The 17,859-nt window shown below is 44.5% G+C and overlaps 1 protein-coding gene across 15 annotated transcripts in view; it reads left to right on the top strand.

Annotated features, from left to right (window-relative positions):
• Positions 1-17,859, top strand: part of MYT1L (myelin transcription factor 1 like) — a 532,891-nt gene that overhangs the window by 375,502 nt on the left and 139,530 nt on the right. For all 15 annotated transcript variants that reach the window (XM_032172073.2, XM_058426326.1, XM_032172071.2 and 12 more), the window contains one exon: positions 6,644-6,996. In XM_032172073.2, coding sequence (XP_032027964.1) covers positions 6,644-6,996 — 353 coding nt within the window. The remainder of the gene's footprint in view (positions 1-6,643; positions 6,997-17,859) is intronic.

Below are 17,859 nucleotides of genomic sequence, written 5' to 3'. Positions count from 1 at the left end.
TTTAGAGATCAGAAAATCAGGACATGGAGAAGGGGTTTGCAAACCTCCTCCACTGTTACTCAGCTTTGTGATTTTAAGCAAGTGACTCAAAAAATCTCTGTCCCTCGAAGTTAGGAATTACAGCAGAATCTACATCACAGGGTCACCGAGAGGGTTTAATGGATTTGTGTATGTAGAGATTTTAGAAAGCACCAAGCACACAGGAAGTACTTTCTAAGCAGTGCTGGTATTAACTGAGCTGGTTTAAAACCAGTGCTCCAGAATTATATTCAAATGCAGTTTAAATATGTTAAAAATTATTCCAAAATTAGTGTTTTAACATTGACCCAATGGAGGCTATTCAAGCAATACAAGAAAAATACCATCTCTAAAAGAGGCGGTTGTGGGGAATCACTGTCAGGCCTCTGAGCCGATTGGTTGATCACCCTGATGTTCTGAGCCCCACTCTCCGGTGGGAGAGGCCCACGCACAGGACACTTCCCACCCTCACCTCGTTCCTCTCTCTACAGCGCTGATAACAGCAGTTGGGAGCAGAGCACACACTGCCAAGTTTGGTTTTCAGTTACTTGAGACCTTATCCCTGTTTATATTAAAATTAGATAAACAAAACATTCAATAAAAGACCATTATACATGACATGGAAGTGCGAGAATGCACTACATAACGTTGTATGTGTATGAGTTTGTGAGGGAAAGCCATGGCCAGCAACCGGTTTTCTAGAATAACCAGATGCAAAAGACTAGAAGTTGTTGACACCGAGTTAACCACAAAAGGACTGTGAAAGCTACAACAGCAAAAAGACATTGTGAGGTATCCGCACGGGCCCAGGAGGCGTGGCCCAGGCTGGCTCAGAGGAGGAGGGGGCGACGGGATGCCAGGCCTCCATGTGTAACCTGACGTAACCTAAACAGGGTGAAAACACAGAAAGCCCAGGTTTTCTCATTTCTAATCCAGCATGTGTTTGCCTTTTCACTCTACCCAAAGCGTCTTGGACTTCCACTCCTGTTGCTGGCTGCTGCTGAATTGTGAGAAGTCCAAGGATAAGATAGCGTGGTTTTCTGTGAGATGAGGCCACTGCTGGCTTCCCTGCCCTGTTTCTGCATTGAGAATCATGTTATGGACATACTCTGGAAAAATGACGGGAGGGATATTTTGTCAACAGACAACTATTGAGCTACCATGATCTTACTAGTGATCATATTTACGACTTCTTTGAAGTTTCAACTGTGTGAAAAAAGAGACAGTGCATTATTTTTGGAATCTTAAAATATCATCTATCATAAAAAGAGATATAAATCTAGGAGAGGATATGTGAGTAAACATCATTCTGTCAGTGCATTGTGGATGTTGAACTCAGTCTTTCAGAATGATGTTCAAATACGAAGGGCTGCCTTTGTGCCTCAGAGGTGTGCAGTAGCCAGCTGCAGAGCCATGGAGGTGACTGGAGGGAACAGCATCTCTGAGGCACTGACAGGGTCAGCTGAGGTCCTGGATGAGGATGCAGTGCTGGGCTGAGCCCTTGATGGGTGTGGCTGGGCAGCACCACCAGTGCCCCCACATCCTCTCTCCTTCCAGATCACCGCCCCGTCAGCAGACACGCTGTTCACAGAATACGAGGGCAGGAGGATCCACACTCCCCAAACTCATGTCCCAGAATTGCTTTCCAAGGCCTCCATTTGAAATATTCTAAATCTTTGGAGACCAAGAGGGCTCTGTTGATTTAAGCAGGGCCTCGAGCCACGTGGAGTTGAACACAGATGGAATGGAATGTGCCTGGCGGTTAAATGTGTTGTCACCGTGGAAGTAGATACCAGGAACTGCAGTAGGAGAATGGATCAGATAGAGAAGGGATGGAGGGTACTTGTAGTTGAAGGTACGATTGTATTCACACTTTACATTAACAAATAGAGAGCGAATCTTGAGCAGTGAACCATGTCAAATGGCAGGAAGCACTGGAAGTTTGAGGCCAGATGATTCCAAAAGTTGCTATGCTGAATCCAAGAGCTTGCAAAATGTAGGGATAGGGAAGTAAAACCAACCCAAGTGAAAATAGAAGACTAGAAGGTACTGAAACCTACACTTCCTCAGAAAGTTCCCACCATGAGAAGGGAATCGTTTAGGAAATTTAAAGCATGTAAAGCTTTAGAGCAGTAAAGGAACAGCCGACACTTCTATTACATTGATAGGTAAACTAAGGCCCACCCAGAGTCCAGGTGCTCAAAGAGGTGTTAACAACACCAAGCCTGGAGCTCAGGCCCTTGGTCATGTGGTGTGTTCTCCACATCACCACCCTGGTTATGCTCAGGCTGTTTGTGAAATGTTCTGCATATTAAACCAAACCCTGCTTGACAGGATATACCAGTATTGTCCTGGCAGAGACCAGATGAACTCCTCACTTTTCTTTTCCATGTGTGCTTGACTTTCCACACACACTCACCTTCTCCAACTGTCTTGATCCACTATTTTTTTCTACTCTTGCTTATTTATTGTCCCTCTTCCTCCACCACCTTCCCACGCCCAGCAAGTTCTAATGGAGCGGGAGCCATGGCAGCTGCCAGGAGATGGAAAGGCAATGAAAGCAGGCGGGGCCCCGTGCAAGGGAGCCAGCCAGCTGCAGGTGCAGGGGAGTTCAGAGGACGTGTGAGCAGGAGGCAGCCCGCCCCCCACGTCTTGATGGTCCAGACATGCTCTCCAAGGTTGGGATTCAGACACCCACCACAGCAATGCTCTATGACCCAGACCCCATCCTTCCAAATGTCCTCCTAGCCAGACACGTTGTCCTCCAAACTCTCAGCTGTCCCAGGGGATCATGAGTGAAGCCCAGTTGTGCTCCCTTCTAACTGCAGCATCCATTTTAAGGAAAATCTCCACTGCCCTCCTCTAAACCTCGTGAGGCCAACATTGCACAGTCTGAGCAACAAGTGAGCCGTCTTGAAAAGGAGGGCGGCTGTGCGTGTGAATGAGCAGGGGGGAAATGAAACAGGATCCCCACCTTACACCCTCCGAGGAAGCTTCCAGCCACCTCACTGAACAGCACCAAGCCGGGTGGGGTGACATCACTTCCCAGCAACTGGGACTCATAGATGGTCACGGTGGGCCTAGTTATCTGTTTTAGTGAATGGTGCTGTGCAGGTGGCCTCAATGCAGAACAAACTGTGTCAAACAAACGTATTGACACACTGATGAAGGAGAAGGAAGCTGGGAAAACCTCCAGTCATTATGACCCACGACACCAAGGGCAGGCTGTGGAGGAGCCATCCGTGCACGGCTGCATCTATTATCTGCTAACTGGACAAACATAGAAGGTATCCACCAGAACCAGTCCACTCAGATACAGGTAGCCCTGCGAGGAGGTTGGTTGGCGTTGGGCTTAGACTTGACGGGTTGTCCGGTGGTGATTCAGCATGAAGGTGTGGCTGGCTCTGAGATGATCATCTCAGATTATCCCCTCACAAATGAAAATGTTTGCATAAAAGGAATCTATAGATGAGTATTTTTTTCTTGAATTATCTGGTGATTAAAATTGTTATTCTTGTTTTGCTTATTATGTTTTTAAGGGATGGTAACATTTCACCGTAGTGTTTCAGGGCTGATAGAGACTTAGAAGTCATCTAATTGCCCTCATCTTACAAATTTAAAAAGTGGCATCCAAATTGATGAAGGGATTCCCTGAGTCACGCAGCAAGGTGGAAATGAAGTCCCTCAGCTCTTGCCCCTACCCCATGCTTGTGTCTTCCCGGGCAGCAGTCCCCATCCTTTCTGGCACCAGGGACCGGTTTCATGGAAGACAACTTTTCCATGGTTTGGGGGTGGAGAGGATGTAATTCAAGTGCATATTTTTTGTGCACTTTATTTTTATTACTACGTTGTAATATATGATGAAATAATTTTACAACTCACCATAATGTAGAATCCGTGGGAGCTTGTTTTTCTGCAACTAGATGATCCCATCTGGGTATGATGGGAGACAGTGACAGATCGTCAGGCATTAGATTCTCATAAGGAGCACGCAGCTTTCGTCCCTCATATACAGAGTTCTCAGTTCTCAATAGGGTTCAAGCTCCTATGAGAATCTGATGCGGCCGCTGATCTGACAGGAGGCAGAGCTTAGGTGGTCATGAGAGCAATAGGGAGCAGCTGTAAATACAGAAGAAGCTTCACTCGCTTGCCTGCCGCCCCCTCCTGCTGTGTGGCCCAGTTCCTAACACGCCACAAACCACAACCTGTCAAGAAAAACTGGTTTCCTAAGAAACATGAAACTGTTTCTTTTCCCTTTCACTAGTGCAATTGGTCTAAATTGTTTTAGAAGTATTGATAGAAGAAACAAACAGGACAATCATTAGTTTCCAAAACTTTAAGGAGTGACATGTTTGTTGGATAATTGGATACCTGAATAAAAATAAAAAATAGCAAAAGTTTCTTGTTATTATCACTATTACACAGCAGTTCCTATCATTCATGGAGTACCTAGTAGGTGCCAGGTACAGTACTAACCTCTTTACATATGACCTTCCATGGGCAATGCAAGCTCCTCCTGGTCCACACACACTGTGTCCTGCTCCCACACTCTCTCCCAGCACCTTCTTACCCAGGGTCTGACTGTACTAAGAAGCTCCCTCACGGCCCTTGGTCCTCCTGGCCTCTCATCTGTCTGATGATCTGGGCACCGTCCTCAGCGCACCTTCTCATCCCACTCCCCGCCTGAACATAGCACTGGCTGTCTTCTGCTCCCCGCATCTCTAGCCTGCACCTCCTCTCTTCTATCCTCCGCTTCGCACCTTTCCAACATGCATTTTAATTGCATTATTGAGTGCTTGAAAGAACTCGAATCACTCCCTGTTTCCTGGATCAAAATCCAGAGTCCCATCATTCATCCACAAGGTTGATCTGACCCTGCTGGACTCTCCACTCTGACATCCCCCCCCCCGGCCCAGCCCCGCTCTATGCTCCAGACTTTGGGGTTTGCTTTCGTTTCAGTTTAATGATCCCGTGGTGTTCTTACATACGTTCATGTCTTTTGCAGATTGTTTTAATTGGGATCTATTGAAATGCTTTGTTTCCCTCCCAGACATCCTTTACATATCTGTGAAAGCTCATCAGCAGCCTCACCTCTTCCTGAAAGCCTTGCCAGCACCCATGCATGCCTGCCCTCTGTGTACAGGACATAGAACCCTCTGCACATTTTCATCATGGGATTTGTCACACTTCATCCATTCATTCCACAAATGCCTGTTGAGTGTTTATGACATGCAGGGTGTTTGGCGCATGGTGTACACAGGAGTGAGTGGTTCTAAAATGGTATTTGTGACTTGTCTAAATCCCTTGTTAGAGCATAAAGCCTTGGTGTGAGGATCTGTGCCACTCAGCTCTGAACTCCAGCATAGCCCAGGACCCAACATAGAGGAGTTGCCCAAATAGTACACACTGGTCAGGGTCATGACTGAATGATGATTCACTACCCCAGATCCAAAGCCAAGCTAGTCAAGGTGTGCAGGACCCCCCTGCAGAATAATGGGCCAGTGAGAGAGGCCACACATCTCGTTCTGCATAAGTGGAGTGTTTGCCTGCAGTAGTTTGCCTCTATGTCTCCCCTACCCCACCTATTTTTTCGTAGTATATATATTATTTCTACAACAAAAATGAATTTGTAATGTAGCTTTGAAAATCGTTCTTTCTCAATGAGAACACTTGGAAACAGGATGGGGAACATCACACACCAGGGCCTGTCGTGGGGTGGGGGAAGGGGGGAGGGTTAGCATTAAGAGATATACCTAATGTAACATACCAACATGGCACATGTATACATATGTAACAAACCTGCATGTTGCCCACATGTACCCTGGAACTTAAAGTATAATAATAATAAAAAAAAAGAAAATCATTGTTTCTCAAGGAAAGATTGTGAGCTTCTGCTGTAAGGAAGGGTCTTATCCAAGCCTGGGCCAATTTCAGCGTGATTTAGTGGTGATTACCGCTAACACTGAAGTTGTTTTCTGGAATGCTGGCGTGGGACTAATAACATCTAAGACTGAGGAAGTTCTGCACAACTTTGAATGATGCAGTTGCTTTCATACAACATCGACAAGCCCTATGGCTCATCTCATTTCAGGAGGTTATCAAGTCTAAAGATATAATTTAATCCATAAAATATACAAATCCAAATATATCCAAAGCTCTTTCACGACATAGACATTTTTATATTTTACATAAATATATATGTAAATATAATGTGATTAAAATAAATCTTGCTTCAGATGTATATTATACATAGTATATATTTGGTAAAATGTTTCATAAATTTGTATTGTCAATTGCATGTTATACACATTATGCAAACCAACCTCATGAATTTTCGTAAGATCTCTGGAATTATAGGAATGAGGAACTAGGAGACTTGGACTAAATGTGAATGGTAACTAGACAAATGTGAGCTGTATTTATTTGCACTATCACTTCATTAACAGATTTCAGCACACTTCGGGGAACATGTATGTTTATGTGTTTCTGGTGTTTGTGCTGATGACATTCATGATAAGCCTTTAAGTACCTTGATCAAGGCTCCCATTGGTCTGATTTTAAAAGACAGTAACACGGATATTTTTTTTTCTCTCTCTCCCCTGCCTTCTCTATTTTTTTTTATTAGTGTATATGGTTGTCCCTTGGCGAAAAAAAGAAAAACACAAGATAAACAGCCCCAGGAACCCGCTCCTAAACGAAAGCCATTTGCCGTGAAAGCAGACAGCTCCTCAGTGGACGAGTGTGACAGTGATGGGACTGAGGACATGGATGAGAAGGAGGAGGATGAGGGGGAGGAGTACTCCGAGGACAATGAGGAGGCAGGGGAGGAGGACGAGGAGGACGAGGAGGGGGACCGGGAGGAGGAGGAGGAGATCGAGGAGGAGGATGAGGACGATGACGAGGATGGAGAAGATGTGGAGGATGAAGAAGAGGAAGAGGAGGAGGAGGAGGAGGAGGAAGAGGAGGAAGAAGAAAACGGTAATCTTTAAAATATTAGCAAAGTAACAAGTCGTGATTTGGGTCCACTGTTTAAGGTGAATTGCTGGATGTTACTATGAATGACTGGCATATAAAGAAATCATTCTACTCAGTCAATACTGAGAAAATTAACCCCTTATGTGAACTGAACACTTCTGTTAAAGAATTCTTCAGATTCGCTGTTACACTTCAGATTTTATGTCAGTCTAATTTTTATTCAGGTTGGTTGTCAGTAATTTGCTGAGATATTTATGGTGTACCTTTTTGATGAGCTTAACAAAATGTATCAAGGAAGTTAAGTTAGCAGACCTGGTCTTTAATTTTACATTTTCCTGAATGCTCTATCCATGAGATACAATGATTGGGCAAAACAGTGTTGTTGGAATGGCTTAGCCCAGGTATCTCCTTAAGGGAGTTGGAAGTCCTGCCTAATGACTGGTACATCAACCAGAAAAGTGGGTTTTGTCTGTAGATTGCCAAAACTTTGCGTGAGTGATGGTCACGTAATTGGGATGAAAGGAAGTACTATTGCTATGAGATAATCAATCAGCCTGTCATCTGCTTCCATATGTGAGAGCTGTTTCTGATCTGGGGTTTCCAGTGCTCTGAGACATGCGAGGGAGAAGGCCGCCATGCTGTGTGTTGGGAATGTTCCCGGCAGTGCGTTTACGGTGACGTGGCTTTCGTGTCCAATATTCTGTCACTATCCAACACACAATACCACTTCAGAACTAACCCTTTCATAGAAGTCATTTCTTCTGAGGAAAGAGATGGAAGTTTTGTGGTTTTGTTTGTTTGCTTGTTTTTTTGCAAAGCCTAGCTATCATCTTTATTGGCTTAGGGTTTTCCTCATAGAAATGCCCAAACATGTTGAAAGTGAAGGGAATTTTCTTTCTTGCCCCTCTCCCTTGGGCTCAAAAGTTCTTCAAGAATCTGATTTCCAGGAGAACTAATTTCTAGACACAAAGGGTAGTTGTTTCAGCCAGTGGGTAGGGCCTCCATACATCAGGGAGATGTGAGTTGCTTGTTGCTAATCTCATGTGCAGGCTTAAATTACCACTCCTCCTTCAGAAGTCAGAGGAGTTTGTACTAGGAAACCTGAATTTTATGAAATAATCCTAGATTGTTACAGTAAATTAAGATTCTTATGCAAACAATCCATCACTTACATATACATATATACATAGGCACAGATAGATAGAAGATAGATAGATAGATATGTATATATACACATAGAAGCATATGCACACACACATAGATAGATAGATATACACATAGATGCATATGCACACACACATAGATAGATAGATATACACATAGATGCATATGCGCACACACATAGATAGATAGATATACACATAGATGCATATGCACACACACATGCATTACATAAATTAAAATTAGTCTCCCAAGATTTTTTGTGTCGCTATGGTAGAATGCTGGGTGGAGAAGGCCTATCAGAATACATATCAACAGACTTCCATCATCGCTATTAAATCTACCAGGGACACAAGGCACCAGTGTCATTCATGAGATGCTGAGAATTAAAATAATAGATTTGTGTAGCAAAATATTTGGAAAGTAGATCAACCTGGCAAATTATTTCTGGACACTGTATTAAGTGAGTGTCATTTTGAGTGACCTCATTAATTGTGGAGGCTGATTAATGATTTGTAACTTGCCCAGGGCTTACTAGAAAGATGGTATACAATGTGGCTCTTTCACGTCCTCATCCTGTTTGGAAAGCAGGAGGCATTCATGTTTGGTGCGACGGATTAAGATAGGAAATCTGTAAATAGGTATCGTTTACACCAGGGGCCTTAACCAGGTTTTAAGTTTTGCTCTTCATTTTCTAGAATTAAAAATTCAATTTTAGTTTATTTATGGTCAAATTTAAATATTTCTTTAAAAATACAAAGTGATATACTTTGAAAGGTAGTCAGAAGCCCTACCGAAATAGCTTTAGAATGTGACTGTGTAGGGTTTGTTTATTCTGACTTGAACACTTAGGATATAATTTTTAAACGCTAGAAAGCAAACTAGAATTAAAGACATTTTTGCCAGAAAAACGCAAGTAAATGGGCACCCAGTGGATGTGTGACAGCACCACCAAAGGAACAACTGGCTGATTGTGCCTCAGAACCCAGGATTTCTAACTCTGTGGCCAGACCTGGCATGGTGACCACCACTCATGTGGTCAGCAAATGCTGAGTCCAGAGCACAGAAGACAGGAGGTGCTGAAAGCAAACACTTGTGAAGAGGTAGCAGGACCATGAAAGAATTCATAGTTAATTGTTGGGTGCCTGGTTTCAGAATTCATGTTCAGCAGCTGGCTCCCCAAGGAAATAACTTCTATTATGACCTACGACATGACATTTAAAGGAATCAAGTGAGCTACCCAGGAAGGTGCAGCCACAGGGAGATGAGAGGTAACCTACCTGCTAGCAGTGTGAGACAGGTGCACCCAGTTTACTGACCATCCTGGCAGTACAGCGTGATACTCCGCTCCCTTTCAGAGAGCCTCTCAAGAGAATCCCAGATCCCAGGCAACCACTTAGAACCAACAGCATTTGCATGCCCTTGTGGAGACCATCCACCAGGTTTCCATTGCCACAGTTTCTCTGGAGGGACACCGAAGGCTTGTTTGATTTCTAAGGCAAACAAATGCATTTCTTCTAAGAATTAATCACCTGAGAGGCCTGATCCCTGGTGACACGCTCACGAAGCCTTTCTCTGGGAGAAAAACATCTCCACTGGAGGAACCCCACATGGGTGTTTCAACACCCCATTTAGCCAACATCACCTGCAGGTACTCCAGCTGGATGGAATATCTTCTAGTCTTTTATACCCTGTCAGAGTCAGAAATCTCCAAGCAGCTTCTATATCAAAGGAACGGGATAACTCTGTTGATAGAACAGTCATTTTACGTGATCAAACTCCTAGCTATGTTTAATGTATTAAAAGGAGGCTTTGAAAGGCGTACATCAGCCCATCTCCTGTTTGAATGTTCTCACTTGTTGAGCACGTTGTATTTTACCTCACTGTTAAATGTAGTGCCAAAATCACTATCAGCAGATGTAAATGTCTACCATGACAGCAGCATCTTTAATGTGAGATGTGCAGTGTAAGTATGGGAGATTCCCTACGGTGCCTACCAGAGACGTCCTTTTGTCCTCTCTTCCAGTGGCTTGGCAGAAACCATGCACTCCCTAAAAGCTGGGGGGTCCCATTCCTCTGATCGCTGGAGTTCTGGGTCAGCATCCCGAGGCTGGCCTTTCATGTTCCTTGGGTGACACTCTTAGTGGCTGCTATATCCCTGGGCCAGCAACTGATTCCCCTGAAGTTGATTGTGCCCCTTTTCTAACACATAGAAGCACAGACAGCGACCTGAGATTAAAAGGAAGCCATGTGGTCAGAGCACAGAGTGGAGTGTGACTCCCGCGCCCATCCTGCATGGCACAGGTGGCCGTCTGTGGAAACCAGGGCATCGTGACGGAGCTGCTGGGACAAGGTCATGCTGGCCTCAGCCTTGCGAGTACAGAGAAAGTCTCAGGCGATTTATCCCGGCTGGATGCCATTAGTTGTTCCTCCAGTCCGGTATTTTCACCTCTATAATAAACTGAAATGTGGACTTTACTAAGAGGTTTTGTTTTAGATAAAACAAATGTATACAAACTCCCAGATTATTACAATAGGAACCCACAGGTTATAGAAGGACTATTATTTATAATTTAAGATTAAGTATTTATTTTAATTTCAAGGATCCTCCAGTATTGTTGCTTATATGAATCAAAATAGTCCTAATAATGTAAGTTTCCAATAGGCACATTTAATCACATTATTGAGTTTGATCTTCACAGTGATTGCATGAGATGGGTAGGGCAGAAGCTCTTTTTCTCTCATCATACAAATTAGAAACTGAGGCTAATTAAGATTATATTGTTTTCTGTAGGTGGTGGACAGATAATCAGACATTTTGCATGGTTTTCCTTGTAATGGAACTCGTGTTCTCCTGATCCCCTTCTGCTTATTTGAACAACAGGGGATAATACCTGAGAAACTCATTGCAGATTAAGTTCATATTTAATTAAGCAAAGTTATATTTATTATACGTAGACCTACCATAGGCTGGTCTTTTGCATGAAGAATTTTGTTTTCAGAATACATCATTACAGTCTAAGTTTGCACCAATTAAAAATCCCCTTGTTATCCTAAAGTTAAGAACGTTATTGTTCAATGGCCATAGATTTTTCTGTTATCAGATCTTTTTATGTAATGATAAATATTTTTTGGATTCCTGTGATTTGAGAAATATATAGTAAATGGATATAAAATACCTAGCAAGGTATGGTTTATGTTCATATTCCAGTTCACTAAAATATCTCTAAATCAATGTATACACACACATATGTATATTCTTTATAGCAGACATTGCATCTTCCCTTAGACAGGAATCAACATTTCCTGAGGAAGAGCCTAGCAATGTGCTTTCTAGACTAAAGAAACCTTCCGTGTTTGCAGCTGCTTTTAGCACATAGATGTTGCTTTAAATGCCCTGTTTCTGGAATACTTTGGAGAATATATGAGGTCCTTTCTTCACTGCTCTTTACTGAATCTCAGGGCTGCCTGCCACTTGATCACGGGGTTAAATCAGGTGACATGCAGGTGTGTTCCTTTTCTAAAGTCTTCCTGGCTTCCTGTACCGCGTTCTCCAGATCCGTGACCCGAAGGTGTGCAGTGGTGTCCTGGGCTGCTGGCCTCTGAGGAGGAGGGGCTGCGTGAGAGGAAATCTGTGTGGTCACGTTAGGGCCTTCTCCACGTGCGATCTGATGGCCACGGATGTTAGGGCCTTCTCGCTGTGCGATATGATGGCTGTGGACGTTAGGACCTTCTTGATGGGCGAAATGATGGCCAAAGCTGCTCCGGGCAAGGCATGGAGGCCACCCTGGGGCAGAGTCGATGTGGGGTCAGGGGAGTAGAACAGGAGGCAGGGCTGCTTTTGTTGGAGGAGTGTGCCGTGACTCTTCGGCCAGCTGTGGGATCACCATGGCCAGTAATCCGTGCCTGTTCCATTCTAGTATCAGGCTCTGTCCTCACCGTAAATCAGTCCTGTGCATGGGACAATTTTCTAATGGGGCGTTTCCACTCCCCACCTTCTTTTGTAAAGGGAATTCAAGGCAGAACTCATGCTGTATAAATTCCTTCTCACAGAAACATTTCTTTTTTCATGGTAAAGGTCCCAGGGTGTGTTTTCTTTCAAACACGATGAGGTGCTAGCCCCAAGTTGCTAGAGCATCCTGATATTTGTGGAAGACGAATTTTCATAGGCTTGAGTTTTCACAGGAGGACAGCGTGGACGGGGTGAGGGGTCTCCTGTGTGGCCTCTGAACTCCCCAGCTTCCCTGCAGGACGCCGTTCTCCATATTGATTAGCCAATTATCCTCTCCTGTCTTTCTCAGGGAAATATCCCTGATGAGGAAAGCAAGTTGAAACGCAGACAGACTGTGAAAAGCAGAATTAGCCAACCAGTTTTCACTGCAGTCAGCAGAAAAGGTAATGAGTTCTGAGACCAGCATAGAAACAAAGATCATATGTTTGGTACGTGAGGCTTCAACCAGAGGAGACTGTGGACACAGTTGGGAGAAAGAGTATGATGATTTGGTATCATCTTAAAACTAACCTCTCCCTGCATCCACGGAGGCATTTTTGGGACGTGGCGTGTGCAGCTACGTTGAAGTACATGGCACTGCGTCTTGGGAATGAGTAATCATAGAATTAGACATTTTTAGATGTCAGTATATGATTTTAAAAAACCTAAACTCTCTTCATGCAAACTGTGCAAAATTATAGAAATATAATTTATCCTATTTTTCATAAACCTTCAGGTACTTTGATACAAAGCAAAAATCTGGCTGCAAATATCATGCCATGTACATTTAAGATGCGGGTAGCGGCCGGGCATGGTGGCTCACGCCTGTAATCCCAGCACTTTGGGAGGCTGAGGGGGACAGATCACCTGAGGTCAGGAGTTTGAGACCAGCTTGGCTAACAGGGCAAAACCCTGTCTCCACTAAAAATACAAAAATTAGCCGGGTGTGGTGGCACATGCCTGTATTCCCAGCTACTTGGGAGGCTGAGGCAGAAGAATTGCTTGAACCCGGGAGGCGGAGGTTGCTGTGAGCCAAGATCGCAGCCTTGCACTCCAGCCTGGGTGACAAGAGCAAAACTCCATCTCGAAAAACAAAAAAAGGTGCAGGTGGATGCATAAAGTCCTGGGGAAACTCCTTTTAACATGATAATGAAAACAGAAAATGTAAGATAGTGGGGTCGAATATGTTTCTGTTCAATTTGCTTATAAAGTCCACTCTACTCTAAGAAAATAACAGTTTATCTGCTATGCCTTGTGAATTTAGGTTTCATTCCAAGTTCTGGTTTGTCCACGGGTAGATGGAGTCAAGGAATGGGGTGTGTTTCCAGCTCTGGCTGTGCCACGTGTCCTAAGCAAGTCACCTAGCCTCACAGGACCTCAGTTTCACTCAAGATTAGGATAATAGTACGTGCCCTTCCTTCACTTCGCTGTCTTGTTGTGAAGCTTAAAGAAGTTGCAGAATATAAAAACGCTTGAGAGATATGAAGCAGTTCCGAACCATAACATCACAATTGTGATTAAGGACAATTTCAGCATGATATTACGCTCCCACGCATTTATTCACGCTCTTCTGTAACCCTGAACCTAACGTCCATGACCCCCTCCCCACACGCAGCAAGTATATCATGTATATTAAGGCTGCAAGAGTTTAAAAGATTCAGAATATCATGACAGCTCATTTCAAAACACGGTGTGTTTTTTTCTGTGTGCCCAGAAGGGCACTGGGTTACATGCAGACACAAAACTAAACAGGGTCACCATTTTCCGGAAGAAATACATAATGCAGTATGGAAGAGGTGTGTATATAAAAAATACAAGCATGATTCTCTATACAGGGCAGAATTAGAAGTCATAAACTGAGGTGGAGGCTTTAAGGATTTGATTTGAAAATAAGAACATACATTTCTGAATACCGAGGCTCACTAAACTTTAGATTGCTAAGAAAAGTGGTCGTGTGTCTCTGCAAGCTCTGCAGAAGCAGATCAGAGTCTTCTCTCTGACACGGATGAAATATGGAAGACTAGAGACAAAGAGAAGGAACCCTGATGTCCTCTCAAGTTCCCTCCCAATCTAGCACATTTATGTGAGCAGCCACCTGTGTCTCAAACCTTTTGTGGAAAACAGAAGAACCAGAATTTTCCGTCTTATCTCTACTCCCTGGGTTCCCAGCACTGACAATAAAAGCAATCACTCTGGGGACAAGGAGTCTTCACCGTCGTCCAGCTGATCCAGAAAGTCTTTGACCTGTGCCTGTGTGTGTGTGTGTGTGTGTGTGTGTGTGTGTGTGTGTGTACATGAGAGAGATGGGGGGTAGGGGGAAGAGAGAGAGGAAGAGAGAATGAGACAGACAGAGAGACAGAGACAGTGGTGTAATTGGTTCAAATGTTTCAGTCTATCTCTATCTGAGTAGCTATTGACTCCAAACAGCTCATTCTCTGGGTAGAAGAATATGACTCTTATATTTTTAATCCCTTAATTTATGTAAGCCAGATACCTAAAATGTCATCAAATAAAAAGACCCTCAAAGCTTTATAAATAAATGAGACTTCATGCATTCACCTTTTAGCTCATAGAAAGGACAGCATTGAAATCACTGTAGCACACAAGAACATGAAAGCACTGTCCCACATGTGTGCTGCTCTGCTGGTGGGCCGTTTATAGAAAATACGTGTCATATGAATACATATCTGTAAATTACATATATCAGGTTGTATATATATATGTATGTTATAAAAATCAAAATTATAATTATATAATCTGTAATTTACAGATATGTATTCATATGACACATATTTTCTATAAATATATATATGTATATATATATATATGTATATAATATATGTTATAAAAATCAAAATCAAGCCGGGGGCTGTGGCTCACACCTGTAATCCCAGCACTTTGGAGGCCAAGGAGGGCAGATCACGAGGTCAGGAGATCGAGACCATCCTGGCTAACACGGTGAAACCCTGTCTCTATTAAAAATACAAAGAATTAGCCAGGCGTGGTGGCGGGTGCCTGTAGTCCCAGCTACTCAGGAGGCTGAGGCAGGAGAATGGCGTGAACCTGGGAGGTGGAGCTTGCAGTGAGCCAAGATCGCGCCACTGCACTCCAGCCTGGGCGACAGAGCGAGACTCCATCTCAAAAAAAAAAAAAAAAAAAAGAAATCAAAATTAGAGCCCAGCTCCATCTTAACTTCCACCTCTGCATCCATGCTGGCCAACATGGCAAACCCTAGACAATGTGTTTATTTAAATGTGAATAAGTTAAATTCATTACAACTGAATAATGTTAAAAATTCACTTCCTTGCCATACCAATCGCATGTGGGTTGCCCTATGTGGCTCGTGGCACTGTGCTAGGCGGTGTCCACACAGAACTTCCTGTCACCTTCTATAGCATACCGGGGCACTGGGCACCTTGTCCTGGGCCTGTTGCCACTGAGCTCAGTGCAGTCTCTTCTCCTGATGCTCCAGAAACCCCATCTAAACATGCGCACTCGTGTGCCTGAAGAGCCACACGCACCAGTCTCCTGTGATCTGTTCCAGTCTTTGGATGAGGCAAATCACTTCAAAAAAAACTTCCCTTACACGTTAAGCCACTGGGTTCCTCTTTCTTTGAATCCAAAATTGTTCAGTCTTTGGAAGAATTCAGAAAATAAATTTTTGTTCAGTGTCCAAAGTGAAGCGACATTAACAACTTGAAGCCAAGGCATCCTCACCCCTCTGCTTTTTTTTCTGGCCCAAGTTGTGTTTTCTTCAGCCTAGGTGGTATTTTTTTTTCCATTTTGGGGCTAGAATCTGTGTCACCTGAACTTCCTCCGAGTAGAAACAGAGATACCTAGGGACCAGGTCTTCTCTATCACCTGGGAGCCCTGGGGTAATTTCCGTGGCTCTCTGAGCTCTCACCTGGGTTCTCTGCAGAAGGGCCCTGTCAGCTCAGTGGGGGCTGTGGAAGCTGCCTGGTCCATTAGACCAACATGAGTTGGATTCCTAGATGTATGTCCTAGCCATATGACCTTGAACTCCTCAGATCCATCCCTTCATCCACAGGATGATGAGAACGGTGTGAGGTGTGAAGAGTGTGTCACTCAGAGGTCCTCCATGAGCCTCCAGGGAGTGTCCCAGGCACGCTGACACAGGCAACCTGGCTTCTGCCTGCTGGCACCATTGTTCTCCTTTAGACTGTGCATGTGGTTGGCCCAGGCTTCCCTGGCTTCAGCAGAGGGCATCCAGGGTTGTGTCTTGATGCCGTGTTGGTGTGTCGCAGCCTCAACCTCCCAGCCCTCCACCTGCCCCTCCAGCACACTCCACCAGCACGTGGCTCCACTGCTCCTGGAGCTTCAGGCCCACAACTCTGAGCCTTGGCACCCTCTCTTTCCTCCCCCAGAACACTCTCCCTGGCACAGCTCACTTTCCCACCTCTTCAGATCTCTGCTCAAGTGGCACCTTCTCAATGAGGACTTGCCCGACCCCCCATCCCATGTACTGTCCGTTGTCTTTTGATTTTGCTTCATTTTTCGTGGAACACACGTCACTATCTGGCATCATAGTATTTATTACTCTATTTTTATCTCTTTCACCAACTGCAATGGAACAGCCATGACTACAACGATGCTGTCTCTTTGGTTCATTGTTCATCTCTAAGTGTGACAATAAACAGCTGTTAAATGAATAACTATTATTCTGTTAGTTCCCTCCTCCTCCCCCCACTGCCATGCCCAGCAGAGCTTGCTTGTGCAAAATTGTGATCATTACATTTCTCTTGGATCTGATAAAAGGGTTGTGCTACATTGCCCTCTCCAAAGACTTTGCAGTTTTCAGTTTGATGAAAGTATCTAGGCACCTCAATATCTCACCTAGGTAAATACATGGCTCATGGAATTTCATAAATGCCTATCTTAAATAGACGTTTTCCTCCGTGCCTCAATTCCCTGTGTAAGATCATTCTTCTGACAGACATGTTGTTGCAGCTTAATCAGCTGTGGGGGATCTTCCAAAACCTGAACCAGTGCCTCCCTAAGGCTGCTATTACCTCACACCATCAATGGCCATGGGAGTGTAGGCAGTGTCTGGCCTGTGTGCTTCCTTTCAGTCGTCAAGAAGGCTTTTGGGCAGTGACAGGAACCGAGATGACTTTAGAAATACGTGACTTAGTGGGGCATCCTCACGTATGTGTGAAGGGCAGACAGGCGCCTTCCTGGGTTCCCTGAGCCCTGCACTGAGGGCGTGGACAGGAGTGAGGTGATGCACTCCTTTCCTGGAGTTGAGGAAGGCATTGCCCCTGCTGCACAGAGTAGATTGATTTACAGAGACAGAAAGCAAAAGACAGCAGCCGATGCAAAGGCACAGGGAAACAAACTTCGGTCCAGAGAGTCCCTTCTATTGGTGGATAAGTAGGTCGAGCTGCTCGACGCACAGACATTTATGGTAACGAGACGGAGGCCCAGAAATAACCGTACAGAGAACAACACACGCAAAATGGCTGGGAGTGTATTTTGGGTAATTTGCATATAATGCACCAAAAGCAGCTCCCCAGTAATTAGCGCCGAGAAGAACAAAGAAGCGACCACACAGACCCTGCAAGGCCCGGCAGATGTGGGCATCACTGAGGGTGGAGGAAGTGCCCGCGAGGCCCAGCAGACGTGGGCATCGCTGAGGGTGGAGGAAGTACCTGCAAGGCGCAGCACATGTGGGCATCGCTGAGGGTGGAGGAAGT

The sequence above is a fragment of the Hylobates moloch genome, unplaced genomic scaffold (genome assembly GCF_009828535.3).
Source record: "Hylobates moloch isolate HMO894 unplaced genomic scaffold, HMol_V3 SCAFFOLD_13, whole genome shotgun sequence".
NCBI lineage: Eukaryota > Metazoa > Chordata > Mammalia > Primates > Hylobatidae > Hylobates > Hylobates moloch.
The sequence above is the reverse complement of the archived record's forward strand: the minus strand, read 5'-3'. Positions and strand labels throughout refer to the sequence as shown.